The 24,621-nt window shown below is 43.6% G+C and overlaps 1 protein-coding gene and 1 long non-coding RNA gene across 4 annotated transcripts; one reads left to right on the top strand and one right to left on the bottom strand.

Annotated features, from left to right (window-relative positions):
• The first annotated feature begins 10,942 nt into the window (after window positions 1-10,942).
• Window positions 10,943-13,209, top strand: LOC147415099 (uncharacterized). Its single transcript, XR_015183566.1, has 3 exons — window positions 10,943-10,972; window positions 11,197-11,460; window positions 13,156-13,209. It is a non-coding gene; the product is annotated as an uncharacterized LOC147415099 (long non-coding RNA).
• Window positions 13,210-17,499: 4,290 nt separating this feature from the next.
• C7H7orf25 (chromosome 7 C7orf25 homolog) lies at window positions 17,500-20,501 on the bottom strand. Of its 3 annotated transcripts, none has more exons than XM_009956779.2 (2): window positions 20,473-20,501; window positions 17,500-19,064 (listed from the first exon to the last, which is right to left on the bottom strand). In XM_009956779.2, the coding sequence occupies exon 2, from the start codon at window positions 19,046-19,048 to the stop codon at window positions 17,780-17,782; it is 1,269 nt and encodes a 422-aa protein (XP_009955081.1). In that variant the 5' UTR covers window positions 19,049-19,064; window positions 20,473-20,501; the 3' UTR covers window positions 17,500-17,779. The 3 variants fall into 3 exon arrangements, with proteins under 3 accessions (XP_009955081.1, XP_086324297.1, XP_086324296.1); XM_086468171.1 differs by lacking the exon at window positions 20,473-20,501 and adding an exon at window positions 20,362-20,451; XM_086468170.1 differs by lacking the exon at window positions 20,473-20,501 and adding an exon at window positions 20,399-20,423.
• Window positions 20,502-24,621: the final 4,120 nt, after the last annotated feature.

Here is a 24,621-nt window from a genome sequence, read left to right on the forward strand (position 1 = left end):
TGCTACTCACAAACCATTTTTAAAGCACACAGTTTATTTCTGAGCAACACTTCTGTTTATTCCTCTCATGAGTTGAAATTGTATTCTTGCAGGCAATGTTGCTGTGCTGTGTTAATAATTCCAGCACTTGGTGTGTCATACAAAAGCTTAAAAATGACGGAGAGCTGCAGAAACTTGAAACATTTTGAAGAAGTGACAGAAGAAAATAATAAAATAATTTTGCTTTGCATCTTCCACATTTGACTGCAATGTGTTCTCCATGGGTTCTGCAGAAGAGCTGACGTGCCTCTGCTAAGCACTCTCCCATTTTCTCAGAACCTGCTGGAATTAAGATACTACAGTGAACACCCTTTAAAAAGCAGGTGAGCTCTGGTATCTGTGGCACTATGGCACTTGTTTTTTCATAGATCCTTCCCTAAATGAAGCACTCCATTTTAGAAAGGCTGTGGGAAGCCATGAAGTTATGGGGTCAAATATGCTGCTTGGTAAGCCAAAGATCTCAACAGTTGAATAAGGTCACATTATCTCTGAGCAAGCATTTTTGCCCTCTGGCAGAAAGCTGAGAGCCTGACACTTTACAGATAAGAAAATACTTCTATCTACTCCATCCTGGCAAAGTTCAGGTGAGCTCCTTCCCTCCTGACCTCTTTCAGATGACTCTCTGTGGAAGGGAGACTAAAGCTGTCTTATGAAATAGTGACAAACATGCATTTAGAAAACAGTGACAGGAGAAACAGACACAGAAAGGGAAGGCTGAAAGGACATCATGCCATTGGGACATGAAAGGATGTGGAACAAGAGTACAAAGTAGAGCATGGAAATTACTGTGTTGATAAAAGCAGGAAAAATACCCAAGCCTGCACCTCCTACTAAACACACTACCAAATCAATGCATCAGCTAATCCCATTTGTCTGTCTTTCCCCAGCAGGTTACCACTGCAAACTGCACATCTGCTTTGCTGGCCTGTACTTTCCTGCCTGCTCTCAAATGCCAGTCCCTGGCACCGTCAGTAACTATGGACAAGGCTGAGGTGGCATGAGAGTTTCCACTAAAACAATGTGGCTTAGGGGGAAGCCCCTAGTGCATTTTGGAGCTGTAACCCTGCAATCCACAGCTCTGATGCTGCCAGGCCCACTAGTGCCAGAACCTGCACAGGGGCTCTTCTGAGACAGCATTATTGTATCTGGCCTAAAACCACCATCAGCTCCATTTGGACTAATTACTGCCAATTTGTCCTTACAGAGACAAAGAAAAACTACAACCCATCATTTCAATTTATGTCTTTCCAGTGAGATATGGAGCAACAAGATGAGATGAGATGAGGTGACCAAGCAGCTCACTGCCACTGACATGACTCTGTTCTCAACTGTGTGCTGCCAACTGCTTCCCTACATCAGTTCCAGTCTCATCTGACCTCCACTGAAGTGTTTTAATTCTTCAGTCTAGCAGGAAAAGAAAGTTTTCTGCCACATCAGCAAGTTGAATCAGCTCCCCAGGAGGCCGTTAAGCACCATTGGTAACAGAAAAGAAAGCACAGGGGCACAGAGCAGATAAGGAGAATGAATCAAGGCTGTCTTTTTGGGTGACGTCTCTGTTTTGTTAATTAAGCTGGTTGAATGATCTTTTATTATTTTCCCAGGTTCAATCCATGGAAGGCACAACCCAATCCCATTTAAATTGTATCAAATTACACCTCTCAAACTTAAATAGGAGCTTCTGTAAAGGCTTTTATATCACTTCAGAGATAGGAATTCAAATTTCCATCCAAATCCACATAGCCAAAATTAGAGTACCTCCCAATAAAGGGCAGGAATAGTAAAGAATCACATGCTTGGTCTTTTCTTCACTCCTTCGGTTGGTACAATTAACAGGAAGTCAAAGTGAAGTGCTTAAGCAATCTGGTAGCTTTCTACAGAAGAAACAAGGGCTGCACAGCTTCATACTCTTCCCAGCTTACCATGTTCTTGTACACTGAAAAACTGAGCAGAAAAGGCAAGGTATAAACCATCTTCTCTGTCCTTACAGCTTTAGAGAAGGTGTCTCTTATTTATCTACAGTATTTTCATTACATTCATCTACTAACATTACATTATGTTACATTACCTAATGACTAGGTGTTACAGTACCCTGTTGTTAAACAGATGGCACACAATTCTCTTTGGAAGTTGCACAAACCACTTCTAGATGACTATTTAAGTAAAACAGAATTAGATCATTCTCTTCTATGTACTGAAGAGGCTCAAAGCTGCCTTATTTGAGCAGCTGGATATTCTCCTTACACAGTGGACCTCTGGGTTGATTTAGCCAGCTCTGAAATGTCCTTAGAAATGAAGACACATAAAACAGGTGACTTCTGACAGCTTTTCTGCAAAGGTCATTTCTCCACCTCGCTATTGGCTGTGCATCATGGGTTAATTTCTCAACTTTTAATTAATTTTTCCATCATTAGCTCATGGAAATCACTGTCATCAGATTTTAATAAGGCTAAAAGTGTAATAGGATTCCAAAAGCATTTAATGCTATTGGAGAGAATGAGACAACCCAAATAACGCCTACAACGACCAGAAACAAGCATGGGATTTGGGCCTTGCCAAACACCTCATTAATGACAACTAGAAAGAAGGGCTCTCTGTGGGCAAATTGTCCAGTAACAGCTTACTACATGGCTTCTTTATCCTCCCTGTGATAAAAGTGGACCTCAACTTTGCACAAGGCTCAAGTGAGGACAGCAGGACCTGTTTCAACTTTACCATTCCCAAGTTATTCTACATTGAACTGTAGGCCTACAAAGAACACACCCCCAAAACACATCAATTCTTTCTGACCTACCACAGGTATCTTAACTTTCCATAACATCTTTCTCTTTCTCATGATCTCCTTCATCTCCTCTTCATGGCTCCCCACACCCTCATCTCTGGAAAAACTGAGATAAATACTTTCTTTTGAGACATCCCTGAGAGGCAGCAGGTTACCACTCATTCAGTCTTGTAGTCTTTCTGTGCCTCAGTATCCCCAGCTGTGAAGTGATAAAAACTTATTCAGCTTCCTAAATTATATTGGACTTCTGAGGAAAAAAAGTGGCTGAGTCTCCAGTAGTGCTGAAAGTCTGGCCTAAATCACAAACCATGATTTCAGTTATATTTAGAACTTCTGATATGTAACTCTGCATACCCTTATCTATACACAAAAGATCTTGACTTTATATTTTTTCCCAGATTCTCCAGAAAAGGCCAAGATTTGCCTCATTACAACCCAAAATAACAACAACATAAAATAAGCTCCACGAAGCTTGCTGGAACATTAAGCACTAAGTACAGTCCACAAAACTCTTCTTCTTCCTGCGGAATTTGGCTCTGAAGAAACAGAATCTTTGACTTTCCTTTTCTCCCAAGCTAATCTCCATGAAAGAGAAGAAAACTCTTTGCAAAATACAAATAAAGTTCCTGAAGGGACACTACTACAGATGCTTTTCCCAAAACAAATAGTTGCACCTGACACAAGATGCCCTAGGGCAGTTACAACCCTCAGCTCACAAGGAAAGAATGAAATAGTCTTAGCATCCTTCACCTTTCCTGAAAATCTGGTCCTTGCTGCTAACAAAAAAATAGCTTGTTTTTAAAACAGCAGTTTCGGTCTCCTGTTGTGCAATCTTATCTCACAAGTCTTTAGCACTGAGTCTACTTCTGTAAATTAAACAATTTCCCAAATGATCTCCTTTGGTAAGATCGTAAAACTAAAAGTAATTCTGCCTAAAAAGTATTCTGCAGCACCTTAAAAAAAAAAAAAACCCAAAAAACACGACCCCCAAACCACAACAGTATAAGAATTTGCTTATTGTTCAAACAGCAATGAAAATAACCAGCCACATTTGGGTTTAAGTGTTCTGCAGCTGTTTCAGATAGGATCAACATCTTTCCCTCCCACACTACTCCAACAAAGGGTACCAGTCAACATGTTTATCATAACCCAGTCCCACCAAGGATGCATCTAGTCTAGTGCCCTGTTTACAAAGGTGGCCATAAGCTGATGCCCAGAGAAAAGTAACAATTTAGAAGTCTTTAATTTATATGCACATAAAAACACGTAATACGTCAGCCTCTAACTAATACTCTCTTGCTTTTTTCTCCAGCTATTTGTGAAGGTTATCAAAAGCCTGGCTTGATAGTGGTACCTAATGGGAGGACGAGAGACACAGGCAAAAGTCAAAACAAGGGAAGTTCAGACTGAATATAAGGAAACACTTTTTCACCATGAGGAGTGTCAAGCACTGAAGCAGGTTGCTCAGAGAGGTTGTGCAGGCTCTGTCCTTGGGGGCTTTCAAAATCGAACTGGATAAAGCTCTGAGTAAACTGGTATGAGCTAGGTGGCCCTGCTTTCAGCAGGATATTGGACTAGAGACTTCTCAAGATCCCTTCCGAGATGAATTATCCTTTAATCCCATTTTTCATTTGAGGATCTCTTGGGCTGGATGTTGCATTTAGTTACCCTCAGTTTTACCTTAATATGCAGCCTTCTCTTGAGCCTGCATAAACTTCTGACAACTAGTTCCTCCACCATCTGACAAACAATGTCCCTTGCTTTGATCCTAGCTCCACTGAGCTTCATTTCATGACCCCAGCTTGCTTTCAGGTGAAAGAAATATAAAAAACACCAGCTAGGGAAGAAAAGAACCACATTTTAAAAAATCACTTTAGTATCATTTATTCACAATATTCTTAGTACATGAAAACCTTTTCAATAAATACCCTGCACAACACTTGCCTATTTGGAGGTGAGAGGGAAAGGAGGCTACATATCACAATTGCAGCACAACTCACTGCAGTTACCATTACTTGCTGTCAAAACCTCTTAGCACTGTGCCTACCTGCACAGCTCACCTTTGGAATACTTGCACTGGATTGTTAAAATGCAAAGTAAGTTTTCACCTCCAGCCATTGCATAGGCACAGAAGTGTAAGAAGAAAGAATTGCTTGTCTCACACCTACTGGAGTTCCAGGTGCCAGTCTCAGCCTCAATCAAGGCATCTGGACCGAATGGGTACAGAGAATGAGTGAAGTTGTCCCTCCACAGAGATAGTATAAGACAGCACCATCACAAGCTATCCTGCTTCAGGGATTAGCAAACAGTCTCAGTCACTACCAGATTTCTATCAGGTGTCCTTCAAAACTCTAATTCGGTTAAGGCAGAGTTCACTTATATTCTCCTGATTAAAGATGCCTCGTGGATACTTGCACAGCTTTCCATCTTCTGCACACGAGTGAGACAAACAGTCTATGAAGTTTGTACAAATGTGCCCGTCATGCTGTAATCTCCTGCATTTTAACAGTGAGATCAAACATCTTCCACCACCTCACAGTGGAAGGCGGCGATCCACCTCCATAGTGATAAAGTCATATATGCTTCTCCCTAGAAGTCCAGTATCAATACATAATCTGGAAAATTAAGACTCAAGAGAACACAAGGCTAAGAAGAACCACTGGATAATTGTAACTAGGGTTATTTTTAATCCATCAGCTTTTTAAATACCAGTAAATCCAGTGATTAATTTTGTTTTGGCATCAAGACACGGTCTCTAGTTATGCTTCTGTCCATGCCATTAGTTACTGCTTTAGGACCTAGCATTTTTTTTTCCCCTATGAAACTATAAACTGCAAGTTACTCCTGTATCCTTCTTTTTGATAAAATAAACAGATCAGGCATCTGAAAGGATTGTGCTCTTCATAGGGAGGGATTTTTCCTAGCAGTAAACATTATGGTTTATTTCTTTACCCTCTCTAATTCAGTTATATTCTGTAATGGATGTTAATATTTTGACTGAGGTCACGTTCAGGAATTTGCAGAAGGAAACAGCTGGAGAAAGACCGTTTCCCAGGATGCAGCCTCCACTGCTTAAGTATGGCTTTTATTCCTTTATTGTGTACATGTAACTTGCCTTGTTGGCTGGGGCCTATTGAAAAAAAATGTCGCTAAATGAAATAAACCTGTAACACACCTCTGTCCTCACCATTATTTATTCTTTAGCAATCTGATCTCATTTCATAGAATTATAGAATGGCTTCAGTTGGAAGGGACCTTAAAGACCACCTAGTTCCAACCCCCTGCCATGGGCAGGGACACCTTCCACTAGACCAGGTTGCTCCAAGCCCCATCCAGCCTGGCCTTGAACACTGCCAGGGAGGGGGCAGCCACAGCTTCTCTGGGCAACCTGCGCCAATGCCTCACCACCCTCACAGTGAAGAACTTCTTCCTAATATCTAATCTAAATCTACCCCTTTTCAGTTTGAAATTGTTACCCCTTGTCCTATCACTCCACTCCATGATCAAGAGTCCCTCCCCAGCTTTCCTGCAGGCCCCCTTTAAGCACTGGAAGGCTGCTCTAAGGGCTCCCTGGAGCCTTCTCTTCTCCAGGCTGAACAACCCCAACTCTCTCAGCCTGTCCTCTCAGGGGAGGTGCTCCAGCTCCCTGATAATCTTCGTGGCCTCCTCTGGACCTGCTCAAGCAGGACCATATCCTTCTTATGCTGGGAGCCCCAGAGTTGAACGCAGAACTGCAGGTGGGGTCTGAGGAGAGCAGAGCAGAGGGGGAGAATCACCTCCCTTGACCTGCTGGCCACACTGCTGATGCAGCCCAGGATGTGATTGACCTCCTGGGCTGCGAGCGCACATTGCCAGCTCATGTCCAGTTTTTCATCCACAAACACCCCCAAGCCCTTCTCTGCAGGGCTGCTCTCGATCCAGTCATCACTCAGCCTGTATCTGTGTTTGGGATTACCCTGACCCAGGGGCAGGACCTTGCACTTGGCCTTGTTGAACTTCATGAGGTTCACACAGACCCACCTCTCCAGCCTGTCAAGGTCCCTCTGGTACGGCCTCCCTTCCCTCCAGCATGTCGACTGCACCATACAGCTTGGTGTCGTTGGCAAACTTGCTGAGGGTGCACTGGATGCCCCTGTCTGTGTTGCTAACAAAGATGCTGAACAGCACCAGTCCAAATACTGACCCTTGAGGAACGCCACTCATGACTGGTCTCCACTCGGACATCAAGCCGTTGACCATGATTCTGAGTGCAACCATCCAGCCAATTCCTGATCTACCGTGTGGTCCAACTGTCAAATCCATGTCTCTCCAATTTAGAGACAAGGATGTCATGCAGGACAGTGTCAAATGCTTTGCACAAGTCCGGGTAGATGATGTCAGTTGCTCTTCCGTTATCTACCAACACTGTAACCCCATTGTAGAAGGCCACCAAATTTGTCAGGCATGATTTGCCCTTGGTGAAGCTATGTTGGCTGTCACCAATCACCTCCCAATTTTCCATGTGCCCTAGCACATTTTCCAGGAGGATCCACTCCACGATTTTGCTGCGCACAGAGGTGAGACTGGCCTGTAGTTCCCCAGGTCTTTTTTTTTTTATTTTTAACTTTTTAAATACAGGGGTTTTGTTTCCTCTTTTCCAGTCAGCGGGAACCTCACCAGATTGCCACGACTTCTCAGATATGATGGATGGTGGCTCAGCAACTTCATCCACCAGTCTTCTCAGGACCCACGGATGCATCTCATCAGGTCCCATGGACTTGTGCACCTTCAGGTTCCTTAGATGGTCTCAAACCTGATCTTCTCCTCCCATGGGCAGTTCTTCATTCTCCCAGTCCCTGCCTTTGCCTTCTGCTACTTCAGCAGTGTACCTGGAGCACTTGCCAGTGAAGACTGAGGCAAAAAAGTCATTGAGTACCTCAGCCTTCTCCATATCACATCTGACCAGGTCTCCTGTTTCCTTCCGGAGAGGGTCCACAATATCCCTTGTCTTCCTTTTATCACCAATGTACCTATAGAAGCTTTTCTTGTTGCCCTTGATGTCCCTGGCCAGATTTAATTCTATCAGGCTTTGGCTTTCCTAATCTGATCTCTGGCTGCTCGGACAATTTCTCTATATTCCTCCCAGGCTACCTGCCCTTGCTTCCACCCTCTATAGGCTTCCTTGTCATGTTTGAGTTTGTCCAGGAGTTCCTTGTTCATCCATGCAGGCCTCCTGGCATTTTTGCCTGACTTCAAGCTCAGGAGTGATGCATCCTGATGAAGAGGGAGGAGGTGATCCTTGAAGATTAACCAGCTTTCTTGGTCCCCTCTTCCCTCCAGGTTTTTATCCCATGGTACTCATCCAAGGAGGTCCCTGAAGAGGCCAAACTCTGCTCTCCTGAAGTCCAGGGTAGCAAGCTTGCTGTGCACCCTCCTCACTGCCCTAAGGATCTTGAACTCCACCATCTCATGGTCACTGCAGCCAAGGCTTCCCTTGAGCTTCACATTCCCCACCAGCCCCTCCTTGTTGGTGAGAACAAGGTCCAGCATAGCTCCACTCCTCTCCTCATTGGCTCCTCTATCACTTGGAGAAGGAAGTTATCATCAATGCATTCCAGGAACCTCCTGGATTGCTTATGCCCTGCTGTATTGTCCCTCCAACAGACATCAGGGTGGCTGAAGTCCCCCATGAGGACCAGGACTTGTGAACGTGAGGCTGCTCCTACCTGTCTATAGAGGGCCTCATCTGCTCGGTCTCTCTGGTTGGGTGGACTGTAGCAGACCCCCACTATAATGTCACCTGTCCCTGCCCTCCCTTTAGTCCTGACCATAAGCTCTCAGTTGGCTTCTCATCCATCCCCAAGCAGAGCTCCATGCACTCCAGCTGGTCACTGATATAGAGGGTGATACCCTCTCCTTGCCTGTCCTTCATGAAGAGCCTGTATCCTTCCACTCCAACACTCCAGTCATAGGAGACATCCCACCATGTCTCCGTGATGCCAATAAGATAATTTGTTGATTCTTTCAGCAATGTTAACTCGTTAACTGTATTTACTTTTGGATCACTGAAGATGTTGAATACTGACAGGCTCTGTACTAATTAAAAAAAAAAAAAAACCAACAAAAACCACAAAACACCCCCAAAAGCAAACCCCAAAAAAACCACTCCAAAATAAATGCCCAAAACAGTAAGAACTCCTACTCAAAATTTACCCCTTGATTACTACTTTTTGAGATTTCTCCTTAACAACTCTTAACAATATGACTGGCAGCAGTGAAAAACCAGTGAATTTAACCTTGTCTCAAGACAACTAACCAACCTGCAACCCTGACTTAAAATGCTTAAATTCACTGCTTCCAATTCATTAGAAACTGTAACAATGAAAGAAGCAGAAGAGATCTGGGAAGAGCAAGATGGGCAACCCTGCTCAGTAAGCCTTGTGAGAAGGGAAGATAAACACTTTAGAAACATATTTGGGATCCAGAGGGAGTAACATGACAATTCCTCTTTCCTTGCACAGTTATAATTCAGTAGGAGTAACAGAATCTACAGCATCAGGTTCACCACCTCATGAAAACAACTGTGTGTTAGAAAAACATTTTCAATAATGAAAAACAAGAGTTCTTAGTCTATACTGATGAACCTTGCTCATTGCAGCTAGTTATTGGCAGATTTCTGACCTGTGCATCATGCTGTTACCTCTTATAGGTAAGTCAGCAACAAATTGTTCCATTCACATTTGAAAAAAAGTTGTTACACATCAACCTTCAATTGAAACTAGTAACACAGGAGAAATCTCCAGCAGCAGTCATATATCTGTAGGTGTTCATGGGCATCAGCTTTTCTTTTTCACTTCAAGAAAAAAAAAAAAATCCTTCTGTTGCACCATAAAAAGCTTGATTAGAAGAATAATGCCTCAGGGTAACCCCAAAGGTAGAAGCAACTTGAAAGAAACACTGTGCTGAAAAACCAAGTTGATGCAATATTAAATAAGCAAAATCAGGGAAACGGAGGGGAAAAAAATATCTGAGAGCACCAAATTCTGAATTCTTTTACATAGATTTGACATTAACCTAATTCTGCTAATTATTGCAGAATTGGTAGTTATAGCAATTACACCACTCACTCATACAAATGTAATATACAGAACCAGGACCACGGGTCTGTATCTGCATCACAGGGAGGTGCACATACAGACCTGAGGTGCACTGCTCCCCCGGCAGACCCCGAAACACAACTAACCTGGCTGCATTTGCCACAACCTCCAAGTGTCTTGCCATGACCCTCTTCCCTGGTTAGCGGTGAGCAGTGATGGGGAAGGTCATGAGGAGCTGCATCCATGCAAACAGAGCACCTTTTCTGCATTAGAAACGGCCCTTGGAAAAACACTTGTGCTTTGCTGATTAAACCACACAAAGGAGCTGGCTCCTCTCTGGAGATTCATGTGGTTCTGTCCAAACTTTTCAAATGCATCACTTTGGGGCCGAGACATCACAGGCTAGATACACACACGCACAAACACACATTTTCAACAATGAAAAAGGAAGGTTTCCCAATGAAATGCTCACCCAGCCTTGAGCAAAACATCACGGTTCTTTCACACTGTTATTAATTCCTTACAACACAGAAGCCAGCTGCACATTTTTTAGTCACACCTCACCTTTCACCTGTTACCGTGAGGCATGTTCAATTTGTCAAATGTCATATCAAAGGATTTTTTAAGATCCTCATTCAAAACCAACAGGATCAATTGCCTTGAGAAACCAGCATTGCCAGAGGCATGCAGTGACGCCACTATCGGTGCTGCTGCAGGCTGGGCCACCACTGCCCCACCTCTCTGCCCCCAATGTCCTTTACTGCTTGCAGTAAAGGTTATCTCACCCTTTAGCAAGGGGCAGGAACTGACTGATTACAGTCCCTGACAGGTCCTAAACTCATTTGGAGAATGTAATTTGGATGTTGTTTTTTGCAACCTGTTATTTTCAGGAAGATGCCAAAGCACACAGAGGTATGATCTTGCCTTTAAATACCCAGGGCTTTCTGTCTGCTACATACTTCAAGTTTCGCTGCAAACTTTCGTGCTCAACGTGGCATTTAGGTAACCATGCTGAAAAAGATGACAATCCTTTCAGCACTGCTGGCTCTGATTCTGGTCGATCTGCTAAAGGCACAAGGTGAGTTAAAAACATATTGGCAAATCAATCTTTGTCAATTTGAAATAAGATTCACACGCCAGAGTGTACTTATTCCCAGATTTTTTTTCCCCCCTCCTCAAACTCCTACTTGGGCTCTCTGATCCATAAAAGAAACTATGTACATGTTTAGATACCCCTAGAAGTAATTTGGCTTTTCAAACCATCCTCCTCACCCGTGTAAAACCCTTTCATCTCATTTGTAGGTATCCCTCTTACCCCTGTGCTTGAGGCAACAAGCATGGAGCAAAGCAGAGGTCCCAGCATGCAACCAAGCACAGAGCTCCCCCTGGACTACAGCAGAGACCCATACAAGGAGGAGGGTACAGAGCAAGTTGGGATCACTGGAGTGCAAGGCAGTGAACAGGCCACTTGGGAGCTGAGCGGAGAGTCAAGTACTGAATCTACCCCTAAGCCAAGTGTGGAGCCAAGCAAAGAACCAACCCAGGAGTCAACCACTTAAATATCTGGTAAGACCCATTTTGTCTTTGATTGTCCTTGTTATTGTAATCTCAATTTTATAACTCCAGTGCTCCTACCTTTCCTGCACTAATGGGGCAAGACGTAAAAAACCCTGCTGGAAACAGATTACAAGGAAAAGCAGTAGATTTGTCATGCCAGAGATCTAGCCACCTTTTGCTCCTCTCCTCCTTTGAAAAATTGCTAGTAACAGAGAGGAAGGTGAGACTCCTTACAACAAATTGTGTTATTGGGGATGAGTGCATTTCACAGCTGTATGTGAAGTAAGGAGGTCACACCGCCCCTCTCCGTCAGAGGTTTCTCTTGTGGGTTTAGTTAATGCTGACTTATAATGTGCATTCTTAATGTGGAAAAAAAACCCCACAAAAAAACAAAATCAGATTTATATTGTGGAGTTTCATTGAAATGAAGGCCTATGGTCTGCCTAGGTGACATTTCACTTCAGTGAACCTCATCTCCATAAAGATTATCCCCTACAGAAGAAAAACCTGAAGAGGAGGGAGAAATTCAGTGACTACAAACCAGCAGGTCTGTCATATCATCCATCCATGTGGAGCTCTCACCTGCAAGGAGCCTGTATGATATATCACCCACAGATCGCATCTTGAACAGTATTACATTTGAAGGCTCTACCCTTTGTCCCTTAGAGCTATCAGCAGCTTCTCCAGAGCTCACAGCAGGGCACAGAGCATGGAAGGGAATACACCAAAGAACTACTTCTCCCCCATTCTCACCAATTCCTGCCATGCTTCTAGCCTGGCTAGCAAGACAATCTGACACTGAATTAACCTTACATATTCTTTTACTCTTGTTTGCATCAGCAGCCTCATCTTTTGAGAGTGCTCTCCCTTGAAAACATCTCCTTTGAAGTGTTTTTGCGTTGTTTCTCCCACTTACTTCAACAGCATTTACAACTATGTCCGTGCTAGGAAAACGGAAAATTATAGTATCATGTCCAGTGTGGTTTTAGAAAATGGACCAAACTCTGAAATTAGCATTACTAGCATTACTACTACCAATGTAACAAGGAAGCACAAGGAATTTCCTGAGCTCCCTGTAAACGATCACCTTCAATACTGGCACCACCAGGGCAGTGTTGAGACTGCAAATGCTTCAGTAAATGGATGGGATGAACCTCAGCCAAAGAAAAAAACCAACCCAACACCAAACAAAAACCAAAAAAACTATCAAGCACTCATGCTACTACAGTGTAGGTACCTACACTGCAGTGTAAACTTCTACACCCTGTATCTCCATGTTTCTCATCACCACAGTGAGCTGCTTCATCACGCGCTCAGCCTCATTAATGAATAAAGGGACAGAGCTTCATCATCAGAAGTTGTTAATTCTTCTTTTGGTTTTCTTTTGTTTGTTGGTTGTTTTTGTCATTTTCTAGGGCTTTTGGGGCTTGGTTTGGGTTTGTTGGTTTTTTTTTTTTTTTTTTTAAGAGACTAATGTCTTATGTAAGACATATATAAGGATCTTTTAAATAGAAGGACCTTCTGAACAATGAAGGCTTGTTTGTTTGTTTGCTTGTTTGCTTGTTCTTTACAAGTTTACATAGGAACAATCTTAATTTCCATGGTGTTCATAGGAAACAATTTGCAAAGCCCCGAAGTCTCAAATCCAAGCAGTTCTGTCACTCAGTGTAGTAGTTTTACATTCATGCTCTGCTCTTGCTCTAGAATAAACTGCAACATTAAATGTTGATGGAAAAGCAACAGCCACATGTACCTACAGAGCTGATTTCACCACGAAAGAACATACACGCAGTGCCTGCAGCAACCTGGACAGCAGAGCTACTCCTAAAACTACAGCTTGCAGGAAAACTGTAACTATAGCCTTCAGTTCAAGAACCCCATCTAATTCTTGATTATTTTACCATGTTAATTAGACAACAACTGACCTGTGCTGTTTTGCTTGCATAATAACCTAAAATAAAGACTGTCATTGCAACTACATGCTTTGTCATTATTATAAATCCTTTCCTTGCTCCACTTTAACAAAAAAAGATTCCAGGGTATTTTTTTCTAGGTCTCTTCTATCTCTATGTTACTTCAAACAACTGATGCTTGTGTTTTCTTCTTTTACTACTGTTGTGACCAAGCCTATATTCAGTTTTCAGGAACTAGGATCAGGGGTGTGAAAGTATTTTCAGATGGGCTCCAGGAGACTTCAGCAGACTGCTTTAAGTCTGCTGAGGGTATCATCAGGGGAGGGGGACAATTTGAAACACAAATCACTATTTAGCCCATTAACCTACCAAAGAATAAGTTTTACACAGCTGCGGTTGCAACACACAAAACTGCCTCTAAGTGTTTTCACGGCTTGCAGGTACAATGACAAACAAGTCATTTATCTGCACATTATGTCAGCCAGAAAAAACAGTAAGTAAAGAACATACACAACCATGTCCAAAAGTAAGCTTGCTTGTGACACAACTGTGGAAGACAAATTAGAAACACAAATGTATTAACAATTTAACTTACCTATTTATTTCTCGTATAATATCCAAGTGCTTTCTACTGCCTGGCATCAACCACAGCATTCCTTGTTTGGTATTTTGGCTGTTGGAGCAAAGAGAGCAGGCTGAGTGCTGCAGAGAACAGAGATGCTGCCTCTCCTCGGAGACTACAGAACCATACAAAGATAATGTAAAATAAATTAAAAGCACCAGAAGAGCAAGGCTCTCCAAAACAGTTTAGAGATCCATCTTTGCCAATGAACTTAATGATGAAAAATTTCATGGAAAAAAACAAACAAAATCTACTGCAGCAAGTGAGATGTCAGTATCCTCAAGTGCCTGGTATAGTGTAGACAAAGCAGTTGTGTGGTATTGGAAGAAAGAATAAGCAGTCTTGGATTTCCATTTTTTTCAACTTAATTTCAAACATAATTTGGAATCTTCTAATTGCTCATTTGTAAAGTCATACGTAAGTCCAACGTCTAACCCCCCATTTGTAAAATTAAGTACAAGCTATCTAAACGCACTAAACCAGAACACTAGTTCATAGATGTAGAACACCAGTATCTTGGAAGGCAACACAAAAGCCACCAAATATTACAATCAAAACACATTTTGGTTTCAAGCCAGCATTCAGTTTCAGGTTTCATCTTATAAAGCAATTCTTACAGTCTGCCAGCATTGCACTTCTGTTTGACCAACAAGCCAGTAAACCATTGAAAGTGAAAACTGCTTTTAAAAAAAACAAACATCAAACAAAACACCCCACCCAACCAAAAAAGAACACACACATTCTGAGCTTTTTATTGCACCACATAAATACCCAAAATAACAATAAAAACTCCTCAAGTTGCACAGTGTCGCGCAGATAATTTCTAGAGTTTTGTACTCCTAAAATACTGCTCATACAATTGCTAGAAAATGGTAAGAGAAAGAAACTGGATTCAGTAACAAATACTGTGTTGGGCAAAAATGACTGGTAATGAAGAAAATCACCACATGATGGCTCCAGATACAGAGGCTTTTAAACGGAGTTGCATTTAATGTTCATACAAAATGATCACTAGCTAGTCAGCTAGCTCTGCAGCAGCAGGAATAAAGAAATAACAGCAGAGAGCTCACCCGCTTCTAATCTAGGCAAGTCAGAGGTTACTTGCTTTTCACTACTTTCTCTGGGTCACCTACCACGTAAGAATGCAGGTCTCTGCCCTCTCATCTGTGGTCTGGGAAAACCTCTTTAGAGGGTGCCCAAGAGGATATTCAAGAGTACCGAATGGGATACAGCAAGGAAAATGATGGAAACCGACTTCTTAGAGCCACAGCAAGAAGTGGAATGAAGCAGCCATCTCCCATTTACTCATTTAAAATGCCCATCAGGGTAGCAAGGCTGCAAGCAAATTAGAAGTAACTTGAATACAAAGGATTAGCTCTCTGAAGGCCACCATGAATTACCATGCATAACTGCACTGTTTGCAAGCACTTCACTTTAAGTATGTCCCGTAAGATTGTAAACCAGACTAATCAGTGATAAATAGAAAGCTGTTTGTTGGGGACCTCAGCTTTTAAAGCTCAGAGTTCCCAACAAAAAGAACTCCTCTCTCCCAGGTTGTTTGTTCATAAATCATTCACTAGAAGGTTTCTTGTACCTTTCAGGACTTCTGATACCAAGCAGAAACACAGTTTTGAGACACACAGTTCGTTCTTGCTCTCCGCAGACATTCTCTCACACCTCTACTCCCACATCACAGGATGGACTGAGGAAAGACATTGCATGGATGTCCAAAGAGCTCTCACAGCAGAAATGAAAGACACCCTCTCTTCCAGCTCTTTATAGCACTGTAACACTTCATGAAAATCCATGGTTGTGCTCTGGTAAATTCACCCCACCACAATAAAGCACTATTTCCCTAAGCTCCTGTACGAAGAAGCTTGCACTGTTAACTACTAAGGCAGTCTTTCTGCAGCATAGCCAACGTATTATTTCTATTGTTTCATTGTGTTGGTCCTCTGTCCTTTCAGGAGAATTAATGGATGCAGTGAGGATGCATCCTGCCATGAGGTTTCATTACGCCACATTAGACTGTAGGAACCAGCTAGATGTTTTGTTAGAACAAGTCGCCAAGGGAGACCTGTGAAACTGGCAGGTAGAAGACTGGATGCTGAAGCAGCAAAAACCAAAATACCAGCTCCATCCATCTTAACTAAACCCCATGAACTACCTCAGTGACCAGGAGAAATGAGAGGCAAGTGGAAAGGAGACCACCCTCTGCATTGTTAAAAGTTCCAGGTAAAGATAAGCAGCATGTGGATACTGGTGACAACTCCTAACAGGTTACTCTACGGGCACAGTAATAGAGCAGAGTAAGAGTCATACCAACAAAAAGTGCGCTTTTGCTCCTTACTCGGATGGAAGAGGCATGCACAGTGGTTTTGCTGGCATGCCAGTATCTCTACACCAGTGCTGGAATATACCAAAGTACTGGAGACAGAAAGAAATAGGTAGAGACTATGGCTAAGGGCAGCACTGCAGCTACTGTAGGAAGAAATTTAGAGTGGAGTGGCAAGAGGCATGGGAATGTTCTTTGTCTGAACTATAAGCTGCATAATAACACTATCTTGCTGAACAGCCTATAAAATATTCAGTGGATATCTCTTTCCCTGACCTGATAAAATGTATAGCTCGGGGCCAAGAGGTTCATTCTGACATATCAAAATTTTCCACTAGGAACCTGATGCAAATTAGTACCAAAGAGCAAGTGCTCTCATTACAGCATACAGAAAAACATTAGAAAGACTTCTAAAACAGCAACTCTCTCCTGGAGAGAGAGGAAAAAAAGAAATAGTAGTTTATTCTAAACTTTGAGTAAAACCAGCCATTATAACATGAGTGAAAAAGCATCTCTCTACTACAGGGTAAACTAGCATTTAACAACATACCCCCCAAACCTCCTCCTCCACCACACCCTCAGACCTCAGTGAGGCTTTGTTTCAGCTAATCCACAAGCAACAAAGCCGAATTCAAAGTTCACCGTGAGTCTTCAGCAGAGAGCTTGCTAGTATCAAAAGTTACCTGGGTGCTGGCTCAGTTTAGGAGGATTCTGTGATCCAAAGCCTCAAGCTTGTTTTGCACCCAGCAAGACTTCGCACTTGGGCTAAGAGAAGAGGGAAGCAGATTTGCCCTCCTTGGTCTGCTACCCCTGGCTGCACAGTCTGGCCCAAGAGTCACAACACATTAGTGCCAATAAACTTCAGTTTCAACCAATTTTTCAGGGAATTTTAAAGCTGTTGCCCAACTCAGTCTAACATGCCATACATACAGAGGTTCCCTTCAGTAAAGGAGGAAGGCTGAAGTTCATTTCTATTCATGGCTACTAGTCATGTCTTCAGGAAACAGCGCACACACACAAAAACGCATAGGTCTCTACACAAGGTACCTTGGAACCAACAAGGAATTCAGTTGGACAGGATATAGGAAAGTTCAACAGAAGTCAAGTCTGAAGTCCATCTAAGGTGCTGAATTTAATCTCTCTGAAAAGGACAAAAATGACAAGGGCACAAAGGCAACTGTGCTTTAACTGAACTTTTTAATAGGGGTGGATACAATGAATATACTGTACACCAGTTAATTCTCACTGAAATCTTATTACCTTAGTGAATAAATTAACGGTCAGCTGAACAAAAAAAGCAAGAACTGAGTAAGGACATTGCAAATTGTTGAGGAACCCTTCCACTGCTACATTACTGTTTTCACTGATACACACCCAAAAATGGATGATGATGACTCATTTCTCCAACGCCTCCACTGCAGCACCCGCAATATTTCAATGACTACTTCATTCAATGACTTACAGTCCATCATCAGGCGGGCAGCTCTTGGGTAAAGGTGTGGCAACAGATTCTTTGCTTTCTGTCAGTGCTCGCGGCTGATGGACAAAAACACTGAACTTGACACCTTGGTTTGCCGCTGCCCTCACAAAACCACTATTTGCAGTCATAGTGATGGCTTTTAAAGTGTCTCCTGTCCCAAAAATGGTAAGAGAACGGCTGTTGATTTTTGAACTAGCCACTAGTCCTAAGGCACGGTCAGATGGCTGATCTGGCACCACGTTAATTCTTTTAACAAGCAAGGCAGCTCGCTCCTTCTCCCCTGGTCCTCCCAACGTTTCCAAGATGGACTGAAAATCCCTGACAGCTGAATGACAGGCAAAGAGCTCTTTCCCCTCCATGAACTCCTCCAGCTGAGGCAGGACTCTCTCCTTCCTTTCTTGAGCTGCTTGCTCTGTTAGCACTTTTTCCTTGAAGATGAAGTAGCAGCCACCATAGCTCAGAGCAGAGACGTAAGTTATTAAGGTTGTGATGTCCAGGTTAACTCTATTGCACACGTTTACTTTGATCTGGGTAGGAAAAGCAATGCTGGCCACTAAATTCTCCCGGTCTACTCTGGTCACCTGCAGGAGTTCAGGGCCTTCTTCATCTGATTCACTGGCACTTAGGTGCTGGTTTTCTGTAGATGGCTCTGCCAGCGAGTTCACAGCCACAATGTCTCCTCGCACAGATATTCCCATCTCCTTGAGCCTCTCCGCCATAGGGCTGGACACGCTGTTGTAGAATGCAAAGATTATGTGGGGATTGCTGTACTCCACTGGCTGCTGATGGCTTGCTTGCAGGAAGTCCTCTGCCTGCTCAATGACGCTTTTGTCACCATACTGGCCTCTGCCCAGCCAGATGTTATGCAGGGCCTCAGCCTTCCGACCGATGGCCTTCACCCACGTGTGACCTCCATTTGCGACAACATCCACCACCAGTGTCTGTTTGTCTCCAAACCTGTCCTCATACGCAAAGACATGGAGGACACTGACAACGTCCTCCAGGTTCTCTGCTGACTGAATAATGGCTTGGAGGTGGGTAAGGTTTGTACTCTGCAGATGGGATTCTTTAATGGCCACCTTCCCCGCCTCTACCTTGCGTAAGAAGTTTAGCTCGGCCTTCAGTTTGCCACATAGTTTTGCCCCACCTTCTATTCTCCTTTTCTGGGACTTGGAAAGGGCTTCTGCTCTCTTGATCAATTCTTTGGCAACAGCAATTCTTTCACAAAGCAGCGACTCCACAGACATGCTGGAAACATTATTCCTACCAAGTGAAAGCAAAAGAGAAGATTGTTATTGCATGGTCAAGAATAAAGACAGTTGAAAGAGGTCTTTCCAACAGCATACACCGCAGCTTTGCAGCAGACTTAGTGCAACAGCTACCAGTATTGTAAAGCACAAGCATCAGGAACCTCAGCCCAAGTGACACCAAAGAGTTCAACTTCTCTCCTTCGTCTCTGGGGATCCCACCTACAGCATCAGAAGACCTCAGTTCTCAGCAAGGGATAATAGCAGCATTCCAGTCTCCAAACACACCTTGCAAGTTTGTGGTTCCTCCCCCCTGCATGTGAGCCCTTCACTGCGCTAGTCGTTTAGAGAGATCTCAACTCTCACAGCCCATTTGCAGAAGTTGCCATCCAGAGCAAAATCAGAAACCCTGTTAACACCCTAAACCAACCTTGCCTCTCCCTCTCACCACAGTTACCATTAAAATATAAAAGCTACCCACCATGCTTACAGACATGCATAAAAAACTGTGAAGTCTGGCTCCCAGCAGAGGAAGCCCATTGTATTTTACAATTTTGCAATTAAGCACACACAGCTCTGTCCTCTCCAGCTTCCAATTTACACTGCTCAGCTCGGTGAACGAGCCCCTAATAGTCTCCTGACAACATTTCAACATTACATAGCATCGTGACAGATTAGGATTCATAATTCTAGAGCCAGGATGATCTAGGAATCTCTATGTTTTCTAGTTCTACTTGAGAGTTATTGTTGCGTCCAAGTAAGTCTATTCCTTTGCATCCAAGTTACTTTAGTATGTCTCCCTGAGGAAAGTATGATAGGAATTATTTAACTGAATGTGCGCTGCTTTGAAAAATGTAGGATTCAGTATCACAGCAAACAATACCATTTTTTATGACAGGCAGTAAATAACCACTATGAATAGAGAAATTAATCGACTTTTACTCCCAGCTACAAGTACAAACACACACTCCCATAATTCTTACCTAAGCTGCACATTGAAGCAAACCGCTATTAAAGAGCAAGACAAATGCAGCTTCAGCTAAAAAAGAGCAACAGGGTACGGCCTGGGTCCTACACCAGGCTCTGTCGGTGCAACTATGGAGCCTGGCTTCAAGCATCTGAAATCACCCTTGCATTATGCACAAGTTCCAATACAGCCAGCATTAACTGCTACTGGCCCACTCAATATCCAACATCACGGAAACCTCCCCCTTCTCAACCAAAGGGCCTACTGCCTTCCGATGTGACCTTCCGACTCTCTTCAGGCCCAGAAGAGGCCAGTGAAATCAGTCCTTCCCCCCCCTAGCCCTCACCATTGCCGCAGGCTTACAGCAATGAGTAAATCCTCACAGTTACTACTTCGGCCCCTCTCATCACGGCAGCTCCAACTCCTGCAAACATAGACGCTTCAAGATGAAACTTACTTCAAGCTTCCTAGTGAAGAGCCTACAAACCCAACTACTTTTCCAGCACAACTGCGAGGCGGCCTCTCTACCAACAAGGGCTCAGGAGACAAACGACTCCTTAAAACGAGGGGGCGGGGCGAAAGAACCCACAACCCCTCACACAAACGCCCGCTGCCACACGCAGCCCGAAAGGCCGCACCACAGGGTCGGCTCGGCCCGCCGCGCATGCGCAGACAGCCTGCCATTTGAGGGCGCCCCTCAGGGCCCGCCCCGCCTTTCGCCCCGCTCCGCCATCACGTGAGAGTGGCACCGGGGAGGTCGCGGCGCCATCTTGGGTGAGGGCAGGGTGCCCTCCGCTCTTGCCCCCGGCGGCGCCCGGGGAGCCTCAGCGCCGGCCCCGGCCGCGCCCCCCGGCCTCGCCCTCAGCCGACGCACCTTCCCCAGCGCGGTGAGCGGCGGGGCGCGGGCCCCTGCCACCCCTCTTGCCTCCAGTCATTACCGGGGCGCGGCAAGCCCGGCCCCGCCTCGCCTCTCCGGAGGCTCCCGGGTCCCGCTCCCCCTCCGTCGTCGCCCTCCCCCGGCGCCCGCAGCCCGTACTCACAGCCCGACAGCCACAGCCTTTGCCCCGGGCAGCGGCGGGAAGCGGCTCGGCCCGGCGTGGCGCGGCTCGGCCCGGCCCAGCACCTCCCCCGGGGCCGCCGGGCGGGGACAGCCGCCGCACCCGCCTCGCCGGCCCCAGCCCTCCCGGCCTGGCTCTTTTCCGGCGCGCCTGCTGTCGGAGTCGCGGCATGAACACGTGTTTTATCTCCAAAAGCCTCTGTTGAAGGAGCAAAGACACTACATTACGTCAGAGAGAAGTCAGCTTGGGCTTGAACCTCAGCGAGGAAGAAGCGGCCACGGCTCAAGGCATGGTGCGTCCATGACGTTCAGGTAACAAAAACGGGCCTCATTAAACCATTTGGTGCTATATGTGAGCAAATTGTCCTCCTTGCTTGCTCCGAGGTGCTGCCTGCTTCCAAGCTGTAGACATCACCGTGGCCTCTAGCCTCTCCCCCTGCTGCAGCAATTACTCCCTAACAGCACGGGAGAGGCTTGCCTTCTTTCCTCCTACTGATGGCCGGTTCCTACAGTAATTGTCTTGTCTAAACGATTTCACAAGACCTGCAAAGCAATAGTAAGCCTGAGCAAGTTGTAAGGGCCTTACTGCACCTGTATCTCCTTTCACCTTGGAACCTACTTAAAAGTCACAACCTCATGAAATGGTGATGCTGTTCTCAGATACCGATCCTGCTAGTTAAATAAAGCCCAAAGTAGATTCTCTGTTCTCATCGGTGTCACAGTGTCCCAAGTTCCTCAGAGCAGATCATCTTCCAGGACATGCAAATCAAGAACACTGCCTACTTTAAGTGACCAGTGTCTTTTTCTTCTTTCAAATGACTACATTAGGAACAAGACTAATGAAGCAGACTCATGCTTCACGGTCAGTTTAAATAATCAAGCTTGTAATTTGTCATTTCCCACAAAAAAAAACAGTGGTTGACCACTTTATCCCCCTTTGATCCCACTTTATGCAGTGAGTTGTTTTGTAAAATGTAAACAAAGCTAATAGCATATAAATAAAAAAATGGCACTTTTGGAAAACGACAATTACCATATAATGTGCTACTCCTTGCACTAGTATCTCTCACTCCTGAAATGATTTTATTATTTGATAAATACATCTCAAAATTACTATTTCTTTAAATTCCATGGATTTTGAATGGAAAATGATGTAAATTAGTTCCCTGCAGTTTAAAGGTTCCCTTTAAACACTAGATAAAATTTAGTTACTATTCTAAACATGCAGTCATCTAAGAACGGCAATGATTTTCTCCACTGTAGGATTAAGCAATTTAAAAAAAACAACCCCACACTCCAAATCACACCATCGCTGTTAGAACAGCGTAATATCAAGGTCTGTCTGCCTACCATAAAAAGAATTATCTAATACTCTAAATAAAGCCTGAATTCAAAATGCATATTCTTTCCAAATTACACCAAGTCCCATGAACTTTGATTCTCTGTAGGGATTAAGTGTCTCAGGGAGCTTTAGGACTCAGTTCTCAATGGTGTAAAAAACCATTTCTTAACTACCAACTTGGTGGCTCATCAAAACGGATAACCAACAACAAACTGTTAGACTATGGCACAGACCTACCCTTCTTGTTTCACGCAAAGCATGGAGCAATTAAGTATTACCACAGAAATGATGACAGGAGCTACAAGATCATCCCTCAGAGACAGCCCGAGGAAAGCACTCTCAAAAGAAACTTACAACTGATCATAATTTTGAAGCTTTTTATCGTAAAAAGAGACTAGGTGTCAATGGATGGTGCTATGATAGGCTAAGGACAGCATTCCTCTCTTTCTCAAGGCACACTTCTATTTTTTTCTCAAAAGAAAAAGGTGCCACCATTTAATAATAATCACATTACACATTATTTTAGCAATTCAAACAGTTTACATTCCTAAAAGCACTGAGGCAACCAGGTACCAGAGGACATTTAGAACATCTGGCAAATGTACTAACATCTGTGTGCTAACAGTTGTCTGTCCTCTTAACGAGGTGGAGGGAAGCAGGCAAAAACCCCCTCAACATTTATACCAATTACCAGGTATCCGAAAGGCAGCACTTTCTCAGAGCACAATAGTTTCCGTACAATGCACAGAACAGTTACTACATTTAAATCACTAAACCACAGGAAAAGATGGAAGATACTATTTTTTCACTTCCCTTCACCACCTGTAAAAAATGAGTAAAATTCTAGAGATCAAAGTTGTTCAAGTATTAAGAAAACCCAAAACAAACCCAAACCAAAACCCAAACCACCCCCCCAAACCCCAAACCATTTTTTTGTTTGCTTCATTCTAACCACCTAGGGAGCGGGATAGCAGGATTTATTTGAAATTGCTTTGGTTTCAACAGCCCCCCATAGGGTGTTCTTTGCTAATCAGCTCTTTCTAGTAGAGGAGGCATCTAAGCTACTGCAGTTCGTGCCAACCCTTTTCTGATGTACCTAGCTGCAGTTTTCCATATACAAAATTCCTTTAAATACTCATACAGCATTAAAAACTGACCGAATGCCTATGAATATTCAAGTAGCATTCTGCTTTTCCAAATGATTCAGCAAGCTTAAAGATCTAGAAACATGAAGTCTCCAGTTTGAGTTCCTAGTTGTTCGTTTTCTCTAGAAGAAACAGAGCATGGATTGGTTTTCAGAGTAAAGTACTCAAAAAGTGATCTGGACTAAGTCTTAATGAACCGTTTGGACACAGCTTTTATTTCTGACATTAGGAAGTAAGACTGCATTCATGGCATGCTTCAGAAATTCTTACGTACCTAATGAGAACATAAAACATCAGAAGACACACACGAAAGAACAGACCAACTCGCTCATGCACTGCTTATACTCACTCACTTTGTGTTCTCTTCTGTAGTCAGGGACAGCTAACATGTAACCTGCCAGCCTGCTCCCACATGTGCTCAGCCTTACGGACAGCAGTGACCCAGCTGTCACTCCCAGTTCCTTATCAACATTTTAACAATCATACTGCTTTAAAAAAATAGAATGTGCGAACAGTAATTTAAATGGCTGCAGACCAGACTATTCCTGCTGAAAAAGTACATGTATTTATCCTGTTTCTTTTGCAGTAAATATTGTTGCTATAGAACCTGAGCAACTCTACACATGTAACAAATGTATTGATACACACACCCCCCCACACAATAACAACCAAGCATTTCGTTCTGCATCTGTAAAAGCTGCGATGCATAAATTAAGTGCTCTTTTCATTACTGCACCTTTAGGGTTATCTTGCAAGTTGGAAAATACTTTAGCACACTTCAAGGGATAAAGTAATTACATTACATATTCTCATTTTGCTTTGTAACTCTTGTTGATTTCTATTGATGGTGATAACTCTTACTGAAAACTAAATGCATTGATTACTTCCATTATTTCTAACAATATTTCAGGGTTGAAAATCGCAATTTCTAGGGCCACAAAAATAACCCAAGTAATAGAGAACAAGTTCTTGAGACATGAAGACTGAGAGGGTCAAGAGCAGAGATGCTCAAGTAGATGACTGTTCACACCTGAAAGGGAAGACTGTTCTGCCTCTTTGTTG

The sequence above is a fragment of the Leptosomus discolor genome, chromosome 7 (genome assembly GCF_034619465.1).
Source record: "Leptosomus discolor isolate bLepDis1 chromosome 7, bLepDis1.hap2, whole genome shotgun sequence".
NCBI lineage: Eukaryota > Metazoa > Chordata > Aves > Leptosomiformes > Leptosomidae > Leptosomus > Leptosomus discolor.

What these genes read in the sequence shown, in the direction of transcription:
- C7H7orf25 (XM_009956779.2), bottom strand. Translation starts at nt 19,048, where the DNA reads ATGTCTGTGGAGTCGCTGCTTTGTGAAAGAATTGCTGTTGCCAAAGAA.